The sequence below is a fragment of the Neomonachus schauinslandi genome, chromosome 11, assembly GCF_002201575.2.
Source record: "Neomonachus schauinslandi chromosome 11, ASM220157v2, whole genome shotgun sequence".
NCBI classification, from domain to species: domain Eukaryota; kingdom Metazoa; phylum Chordata; class Mammalia; order Carnivora; family Phocidae; genus Neomonachus; species Neomonachus schauinslandi.
Window position 1 is genome coordinate 5,350,917 of NC_058413.1, and position 9,124 is coordinate 5,360,040.

General features: G+C 63.1%; 2 protein-coding genes across 4 annotated transcripts in view; one reads left to right on the forward strand and one right to left on the reverse strand.

Moving 5' to 3' along the window:
• Positions 1–303: 303 nt before the first annotated feature.
• Positions 304–5,582, reverse strand: TBC1D10C (TBC1 domain family member 10C). Of its 2 annotated transcripts, none has more exons than XM_021685114.2 (9): positions 5,425–5,582; positions 4,626–4,725; positions 4,303–4,410; positions 4,110–4,216; positions 3,793–3,907; positions 3,179–3,244; positions 2,866–3,055; positions 966–1,120; positions 304–662 (listed from the first exon to the last, which is right to left on the reverse strand). In XM_021685114.2, exons 1-9 carry the CDS (start codon positions 5,574–5,576, stop codon positions 315–317), a joined length of 1,341 nt encoding a protein of 446 aa, XP_021540789.1. In that variant the 5' UTR covers positions 5,577–5,582; the 3' UTR covers positions 304–314. The 2 variants fall into 2 exon arrangements, with proteins under 2 accessions (XP_021540789.1, XP_044775526.1); XM_044919591.1 differs by having other exon boundaries at positions 3,179–3,300; positions 3,789–3,907.
• A 1,495-nt stretch (positions 5,583–7,077) lies between these two features.
• Positions 7,078–9,124, forward strand: part of PPP1CA (protein phosphatase 1 catalytic subunit alpha) — a 3,522-nt gene continuing 1,475 nt past the window's right edge. The window contains exons 1-4 of one of the 2 annotated variants that reach the window (XM_021685113.1): positions 7,078–7,218; positions 7,729–7,860; positions 8,019–8,249; positions 8,845–8,949. In XM_021685113.1, coding sequence (XP_021540788.1) covers positions 7,164–7,218; positions 7,729–7,860; positions 8,019–8,249; positions 8,845–8,949 — 523 coding nt within the window. In that variant the 5' untranslated portion in view covers positions 7,078–7,163. The remainder of the gene's footprint in view (positions 7,219–7,728; positions 7,861–8,018; positions 8,250–8,844; positions 8,950–9,124) is intronic. The other variant, XM_044919736.1, reaches the window with a different exon arrangement.

A 9,124-nucleotide genomic window follows, 5' to 3' on the forward strand; every position in this document is an offset into this window, starting at 1 on the left:
GGCCTCCCCAGGAGCGCTCCGGGGTCCGCTAGCCCAGCCAGGTGCCCTTGACCCCACACCTCTTCAGCGCCAGCTTCCACGCTTGCAAGGGCCCGGGCACCAGGACGGCTCCGTGGGAGGATGGCAGGCCGGGGCCCCTGAAACCGCACTCGGTGATCTTCCTTCATCCTCGGGTCCGACAGTCCCTGGGCAGGGAGCTGAGCCGCCAGATCCCAGCCGTAAAGTGCAGTGCCCATTTATGAGGCGGCCATCAGTCAATCGGGCAGTTGGGGTTAGGGGACACTGAGTCCATGATGCCCTCAGAAGTCGAACCTTCAGAACCGGGTATCCAGGAAGGAGGCGGAGCCTCGATGAGACCTGGGGGGGCCCTCGAGAGGGGGGCCCCTGGACCGAGTCAGGAGCCCGTGGAAAGTCTTGCCTCGGGTCTGGGGCTTGCGTCGCGGCGGCCTGGGCTCCTCTGGGGGCTGCACCACTATCTGGGGCACCTCGGGCCTGGTGCCTCCCTGCACCCCTGCCAGCTGCTGGGCCTCAAAGATGGCTTGGGCCCCAGGCAGGCGGGCCTGAGGCCTGGGGGGCGGCCCGGACGTCGACTCAGGCAGCCGGGCCAGCTGGACCTTGATCTCCCGCTGCAGGTCCTGCTCAGACAGCGCCACGCTGTGCACCTGCGGGGAATGGTTGGTACTGAGTGTGCCCAGACTGGGGGAGGGCAGGAAACCATGAGGTCCCCACAGGGCGGGCAGGACACAGCCCCAGGAAGTGGCTGAGGGCTGAGGGACTGACAGCCAGACTCACTAAGGGAACCATAGAAATCTACTTGAAGCCTGGGGTTTTCACATTCTCTGCTGCTCAGAGGACAGGAACTGGGCCCCGGGTCTCACACCGACTTCCAGCTGTGAGACTCGGTTTCCCCACCTGAGCAGCAGGGGCTGGGCCATTGTGGAAGGCAAGGCAGGGGGGGCACCCACCTGGGACATGAAGACCTCCTCCTGCAGCTGGGTGGGGGGGATGGCTCGTAGGGCACCAAGGGTCTCCAGGAGCCCGGGGCAGGCCAGGCGCTGCTCAGTGGTGCCTAGCGCCAGGCGCACCAGCGTCAGCCCCACGCGGAACAGCACCTTCACACCTGCCGGCCGTGGGGCTCACTCAGTGCAGGGCCAGCCGTGCCCCTCCTCGGTTCTGTACCTGAACCTGCCCTCCGCCAGGCGCCTTCCACCCCCCTGCAGCTCCGCAGCCGACTCAGACCAGGAGCAGTGAGTGACAGTGGGACTGCGATGTGGGGGTATTGATGAGTGAGTGACTGCGGCCGCAGGCACTTCCGGGCAGAGCAGCCTGCCAGCAGTCAGGGGCTACGCCTCCTCACGCCCGCTCTCTGCGCCTTGGCAGCTCGTCCTTGCAAGGAAGGCCTTCCTAGCTCAGATCTGTGACCTTCTTGTTCTAGAGGGATTCTCGCCAGCCTCTTCACGGCTAAGCCAAGAGCTTACACCCATGCACCCATGCACGCTCGCTCACGGGCACGCGCGGGTGTGACCTCGGGCTGTTCCCGCAGCCTCAGAATCTCTTCCGGGCAGCCTCGAGTCTGGGGACCAGTGAGGTCTGGTGACAACCATGCCTTGTAAAGACATGACCACAACCATTCGTGTCATCATCATGACGAAACGGAGCTCGTGACATTGCTTGTCCAGAGGGCTCCGCCTGCCCTGCCCGGCCCCCAAGGTGTGAGGCTGGAGGGGGTGGTGACACGGAGATGGCAGCTTGGACACCTGTGACCAGAGCTCTAAGGGGGCCTGGAACCAACTGGGCACACAGCAGGTGCTCAATAAATGTACTGATTGATTTCTACCATTTTTCAGTTGTAACTGCCAGACAACCCATAGAGAACAGAATGCAGATGGGTTATCAATGGGGGTACCGAGGCAGAGCCCCCAAGTCCTAAAACGTCCAGCTCACCTCTGCCCCGACTGCCCCCACTCCTGGCCTGACCTCTCCGGCTTCATCTCTGTCCACGCCCACACCCCCAAGTCGTCAGTGGCCTGGCCCTGTGGACAGTGTCTCTCCCGGCCTCCTGGCCTCCACATGGGCCCCGCAAGTCTGCCGCCCCCACGGAGAGGCCAAAAGCATCTTGAAAACAGCACTCTCCTCCCACTGCTCCCCTAACACTCTGGCACATCCCTTGTTTTATTTTCTTCATGGCACTTATGACAATCTAGAAATACCTTTTTTTTTAAAGCTCTATGCCCAACGTGGGGCTTGAACTCGTTGACCCGGAGATCAAGAGTCACACGCTCCACCCCTGAGCCAGCCGGGCGCCCCTATAAATATCTTGTTACTTTGGTTACTGTTGGCTCCCGTCCCCACCCCCACCAGAATGTAGGTCTCGTTCACACAGGGGTCCCAGCGTCTACAGCCATGCGGGGCACCAGCGAGGGCTCCCCGAGTGCCTGTGGGCTCCAGGGATGAGCGCTCCCCCACTCCCCCCGCCCCGTCCCTGCCACTGGCCGTGCCCACTGAGCCCAGTCCCCGAACAGCTGCACCGCTGGGATCTCCCCAGCTCTGCCCCGCCTCCCTGGGGGGGGCCTCCCTGGCCCCAGCCCGCCCTCAGCAGAGCCTGCCCTCCCTCGGGGGCGGGGGCGTCTCTCGTCACAGGGGCAGGAGCGCCAGCCATCACACCAGGGACGTGCAGGCAGGGGCTGCGCTGCTCCCCAGAGCCAACCCGACACCATCGCCCTTGGCACCCCTTGGCACCCACACCGGAGGCCAGGATTGGCAGTGGCAGGTGGGGCAGAGCAGAGCTGGTGTGCTCGTCCCTGTGCGCACCCCAAGGCTCCCAGGCCAGGCCGCGCCTCCCCCGCCCCCCAGCTGCCCACTCACCCTCGCTGAAGAAGGTGTCCCAGACGCGCAGCACGGTGGGGAAGGGCAGGGAGCGGGCAAAGAGGCACAGGAACCACTCGGGCATGTAGAGCAGAGGCCCGACGCCCACCTGCTGCAGGTGCTTGTGCACGCGCGGGAGCAGCCGTCGAAGCAGGGCCATGAATACCTCGGCGTCCAGCTGCACGGCCTCCTGCAGCCACGTCCGTCAGGGCGTCCGCTCCCGAAGCCCAGGCTCTGCCCCTCTCCGTCCCCAGGCCCCTGCCCGCCTGCCCAGTCCTTCCCGGTGCCCTCCGGCCCCCTCCCAGCCTCTCACCATGTGGGGCCCGTAGTAGCCGGGGAGGTAGACCTCGCAGATCTGTACCAGGCACCAGAAGGCCTCCTGGGTGGGGGCACAGAAGGAACCGCGGGGTAGGGGAAAGGAGCACAGGGGAGGGCCTATGTACCCTCTGGGGTGACTCTGGAGCCCGGAGCCTAAACAGCCTAAACTTGGGCTCTTACCAAAAGTCTCCCCACTGCCCAGAGGCCTACTGATGGGTTTAGGCGGTTGGAAGTCATAGGGTTCATGATGTCGAATTTCAGAGTCACAGAGCTGGGGTTTGCTGGTCAAGGGCTGGGAGGGTCCCAAAGTTCAAGTCCTGAGCTCTTGGGGTCATTGAGATCACGGTCACAGGGCTCAGAATCAGGAGTCGTGAGGTCAAGGGGACAACGTCCAGATTCTTAGGTCACTGGGGCAGAGGGCAGGGGCGAAGGGTCCCAGGTTCCTGGAGTCAAGGTTGTTGGGCTTGAAAGTCACTGAGGTTGGTGGTCATGAGGCCCTAGGTCACTAGGACAGGATCTGGGAGTCAAGGAGCCCAGTGCCTGAGTCCAGAGTCCCTCGGGCTGGGGGTCAGGGTCTCGAGCCCCTGCAGCGGGGCCGGGGGCACTCACCTCCGGGGGCAGATGCATGAGTAGCACGGCTGCCACAGGGCCTTGGGCCTGACAGTAGCCCTGCTCGGGCCGATGCAGCGTGTAGGCCTTGAGTACCTGCAGGAGCCCCTGCTGCCTGTGCCGGGAGACCCCATCAGGGGCTGGTCCTCCAGGTACCCCTTCCCCACCCTCCAGGGGCCTCTTCCCAGGCCTCAGCCCCACCCCGGGCCTTGCTGGGTCCCCCCGAGAGGTAAGGCTATAACGCTGAGGCAGGGGTCTAGGCTGAAGGCCTTGGAGGTTGTGGGGCTGGAGGTCCCTGGGTGTCAGTGGCCGCCTACCCGTGACCCTGAGGTGACACAAACATCTCGTGTAGAGGGAACTGGCGGTGCAGGTCCCTGCTGATGGTCTCCATCCACTGTGGGTCTCCAGGGGCCTTGGCCAGTTGCTGCGGGGGGACAGGAAGGTGGTGGGGAGGGCTCAGAGTGGCGAGGGGCTCTGGAAAGGGGAGGTGGGGACCCCGCCAACTCTTACCTCATAGGTACAAGGGCTCTTGTTCTGACACACGTGGGCCCCGCACAACAGGGGCCAGCACCGGGACCTCAGGGCCGAGGGGATGCCTTTCCGACACTGCGTCTTTACCTGCGGGTGACGCCAAGGGGCCCCGTTAGATCAGCCAGGCCAGCTTCCCCTGCTCCTGTTGGCAGGTCCCAGGCCCCAGCCTGTCATGGGGCAAGGGTCCCTTTGGGTCGTAGGGGGAAAAGACAGGAGGTGCTGGGACACAGGAGGGGTACAATTTGCCAGGGTGTGGGCAGAGGCAAAGGGGGATGAGCCAGGGAGCCCCATCCTCCCCTCACCTTCTTGTACCGCCGAGACATGGTTTTCTCCCAGTGCGAGGTCATCTCTACCCACTTCATCTCCCGCTGGCGGATAAGGTCTGCAGGAGGGTGACCTGGCCTACGGGCACAAGGCACAGGCATGGAGGTGTTGGCTAGCTGTTTCCCAGGGCCCACACCTGCCACCCTCCATGCTGCCCCGGGGAAGCTCAGCTCCTGGCCGTGGAGATCTCTGGGGGGTAACCTGTAACCCAGGAGTTGCCAATGGTTGTCACAGGGACGGGAAAGGATGTGACTCTGATGTGGGCAGAAGCGGGAGAGACTGAAGGGGGTGTGTAGGTATGTGGGGGGGGGAGGGGCCGGTTGGCTGTCCCCCAAGATGGGAACACAGACAACTCATAAGAGAAGAGAGGTGGACAGAGCCGCGGACTAGAAGCCAGTCCCGAGTTCTCTGTCTGATCTGCTGTGTGACCTTGAGCCAGTTCCTATCTGGACTTGTTTTCCTATCTATATATTGGGAAAGGGGAGGGGTAGAAGTATGGGTTCTTTGGTATGGTTCTGGGATTACTGGGGCAGATCAAAAGGTGACGGGTATTTGGCCCCAAGGATAGGTGCAAAGCCTGGGAGGTTGGGGGAAGAGGGACACCCCTGCCTCAACTCTGCCAGCTTTAGGATTCCACCTGGAGCACGAAGAGGGGTGACACTGGCTGAGTCCCCACACCCCCCAGGACCCTCGAAGTTCAGCCTCACTCTAGAATTCCGCCCTCAGCCCCCAACCTCAATCCCAGCACCCTGCCGCCCCCATCCCTTCACCACTTACCCTGGCTCTGCTGAGCTGCCCCCAATGAAGCCATAGCGGTCAGCCTGGCGATATGGGCCGGGCCCACTCAGCTCTGAGTCGGACCCCAGAGAGCTGGAGTCGTCCTGCAGCTCTAACGTTTGCACCAGGTCCTCCCCCAGGGCCTGGGCCATGGTGCCCCAGACCCAAGCTACCACAGGCTGTAAGGTGTGGAGAGAGCCGGTGTGAGAGGCAGCTTCTGGCCAGCCTGGAGCCTGGGCTCCCATCCAGCCGATCCCCAGCCCAGGGACCCGGTTGCAGTGTTCAGAGGGGAGAGGCTTCAAGGTATCTCACCAAGCCCCTTCTGTCCCCTCTTTTATTGGAGGGGGGGATGGTGGGCCCTGAAGTAGCAGAAAAGCCAAGCCTCTGTATAGAGGCCCAGCCCCAGACTCAGCCCCTGCCTGCCCCCCCCCAGACCAGCTTACCTCCCTGCTGCACCTCACCTCCTCCTCTCACTTCCTCCTCTGGCAGCTTCAGCAACCCGCTGGGGGCCCCTCCCACACTCCCACAAGTGTGGGGGGAGTCACCCCTTCCTCTCTGAGGCTCTTCCGGCCTGCCCCACTGCCCCCAGGGCCGTGGGCTCCTCCCCTCCCCTCTCCTTTCCTCCCCTCCCCTCCCTTGGGCTGGATGGCTGCAGGCTTGGGTTCCTGTGTTGGGTGTGAAGGCGCCAGGACCCACCCGAGGTACAGAGGCCAGGCCCCCTCCAGTTTTGAGGTTATCGGCTTGTAAAACAATTCAGGATTCCAGGGACGCCTGGGTGGCTCAGTCAGTTAAGTGTCTGCCTTTGGCTCAGGTCATGATCTCAGGGTCCTGGGATCAAGTCCTACATAGGGCTCCTTGCTCAGCGGGGAGCCTGCTTCTCCCTCCGCCTGCAGCTTTCCCTGCTTGTGCTCTCTCGTGCTCTCTCTGACAAATAAGTAACATCTTAAAAAAAATAAATAAAAATAAAAAAATCAAGATTCCAGTGAGAATTATGATTTAATACTTGCTTTTTACAAAGTAATGCTTTGAATATGCACATAAAGCAGCATCATTATGCACTCAGCAGGTAATAATGGATCTTACAAAAAAATATTAATTTAGCGTGCCCCACAGTGTGAACCAAGTTGGGTTCAGAGTGCAGCAGCACGTATCTGGGTCTGGCCAGCTGCCTGGGGGCCACAGAGGCTCAGGAGGTGGACGCCGGGGTCTTGGACCAGCCCCTTGTTACCCTTGAGCCTCAGTTTCCTCTTCTGCACTTCGAAGACTTAATCCGCAGTGTTTGGGGAATCGGTTATTAATGTGCTTACACCACACTCCCGCCCAGGGTGGGAAGGGCTGATTAGCCTTCGATAGAGAAAAACAACTTCTACAGTACTTCCGGCCCCATATTCTCGGGACGGGACTCGGATCACTCCTCAGGGGTGGGACCAGACTCAACCCCGCCCCACCAAGCTCCACCCACCGACCAGGCTTCGTTTTAGATAGACCAAACTCAGCCCAAGCCCCGCCCCGTCCCCTATGCCCCGCCCCCAGACCGCCGCGGCCGCTGCGCCCGGCGTCCAGCGGGGGCGCTAGAGCGCGGGGGCAGCGCGCGGGGCGGGGCGGCAGGCCCAGGAGGCGGGGCGGCAGGCCGGGGCGGGCCGGGGCGGGCGGAAGGAGCGCCAGGCCGGAAGGAGGCAGCGGGAGGGCGGGGGGCAGGAGCGGGCCCGGAGCTGCTGGGCCGGAGCGGCGGAGCCGCCATGTCCGACAGCGAGAAGCTCAACCTGGACTCTATCATCGGGCGCCTGCTGGAAGGTTGGCCGGGGCGGGGGAGGTCGGTGCCCGCCGCGCCCTGGCCCTCTGCCTGGCCCGGAAGTGGTGCGCGGGCGGGCCTGCCCCTCCCAGGGCCAGCTTAGACTGGGCGGGGACGGGCCTCGAGGTCCCGCGGCCATAGCCGCCCCCCCAGGCGCGGGACGCCTGGGCGGTTCTGGGGACGCTCTGGCAAGGGGAGCAGCCCCTTCTCCTGGGCCGGGGGCGCACAGGTTGGCCTGTGCTCTTGGGGGTGAGGGAGAAACCTAAGAAGCCGAGCTCCACCCCTCCCAGGGGTCCTGCGCTATGGGGTGGGGTGACAGGCCCCCCCCCCCGCGCACAGCAGACCCCCCTGGAGGGGTCCCATCCTGGGAGGCTCAGCAGCAACAGCTGCTCCTGGGCAAGGAGGGGCCCAGGAGGCCCAGGCGCCCTCAGATGTGCCCATAGGGCCACTTGTGTCGCCCACCTTCCTCCTGCCTGAGGGACCAGAGGCTTGACGCCCCATTCCGCCCCCAGTGCAGGGCTCGCGGCCTGGAAAGAATGTACAGCTAACAGAGAACGAGATCCGTGGTCTGTGCCTCAAATCACGGGAGATCTTCCTGAGCCAGCCCATTCTTCTGGAGCTGGAGGCGCCCCTCAAGATCTGCGGTGAGCCCTCTGCCCAGGCCCCTTTTGCTTTCTGAAAGTGGCATTCCCCCCGCCCCGCCTCCCAAGTCCTTGCAGTGCTCCTCCTTGGAGCCCAGACTTGGCCCTGGGCTCAAGTGTAGCCCCTGCACCTCGCGCTGAACCGGTTCCCTGGGTCACAGGTGACATCCATGGCCAGTACTACGACCTTCTGCGGCTATTTGAGTACGGCGGCTTCCCTCCAGAGAGCAACTACCTCTTCCTGGGGGACTATGTGGACCGGGGCAAGCAGTCTTTGGAGACCATCTGCCTGCTGCTGGCCTATAAGATCAAGTACCCCGAGAACTTTTTCCTTCTGCGTGGGAACCACGAGTGTGCCAGCATCAACCGCATCTACGGCTTCTATGATGAGTGTGAGTAGACAGAGTATCTGGGGCTGCCCAGTCCTTAAGGGACTCCGCTATCCAGTGAGACCCTCACGCTGGATTGGCGGTAAAGATATCAGCGTCTGACAGATACCTGCAGACTGGGCTCTGTGAAGCGCACGCCAGCCCGTGTCTCTCCGCCCTGCCCTCCTGGCACGGGGCCTGGCGCTCGGAAGGGGTCTGGCGAATGGCTGCTGACTGAACACTGCCCAGTGTTCTCCTGCAGGGCCCTGCCTGATGACACTCCCCTCCGGTACATCCGGTGAGCGCTTAGGATGCCTATCTGGACTGGCTTCTGCCGGCCAGAAGTTGAGATAAACCAGACCTAGTCTTGGCCTGGCCCTGCTCCCTGGGTGGGCGTGGGTTGTTCCAGATTGGAACTCAGGTTCCTGTGGGCTCAGCTGCTTTAGAATTCTTCTAGGAAGGCTGGTAGGCAGTGGAGTGGGGGGAGGGGCTTCTCTTGTCTGCCACTCTCTTCTCCCAGCTGTGTCTGAAGGGCCCACAGAGTGCCCTGGAGGGCCCAGAGACCCAGGCTGGGTGTGAGGCAGACAGGCCTAACGAGGCCTCTCCTTGCCCCCGGCAGGCAAGAGACGCTACAACATTAAACTGTGGAAAACCTTTACCGACTGCTTCAACTGCCTGCCCATTGCTGCCATTGTGGACGAGAAGATCTTCTGCTGCCATGGAGGTGAGGGTGGCTCTGGGGCACATGTCGAAAGGAATGTCCGGGAAGGAAGAGCCCCGGGCCACATCCCTGGGGGCCTTGGGACGAGGCTGGTAGCTGCGGGGGGGGGGGGGGGGGGTTACCCCTCCCCCCCGGCAGCCCCCCCCCCCCGCTCCTTCGTTCCTCCCGGCCCCCTCTC

Coding starts and splice junctions, on each gene's coding strand:
- TBC1D10C (XM_044919591.1), bottom strand. CDS start 5,576: ATGGCCCAGGCCCTGGGGGAGGACCTGGTGCAAACGTTAGAGCTGCAG. Junction 4,726..5,424: donor GGCAGCTCAGCAGAGCCAGG/GTAAGTGGTGAA, acceptor TTGTGCCCGTAG/GCCAGGTCACCCTCCTGCAG. Junction 663..965: donor AGGAGGTCTTCATGTCCCAG/GTGGGTGCCCCC, acceptor CATTCCCCGCAG/GTGCACAGCGTGGCGCTGTC.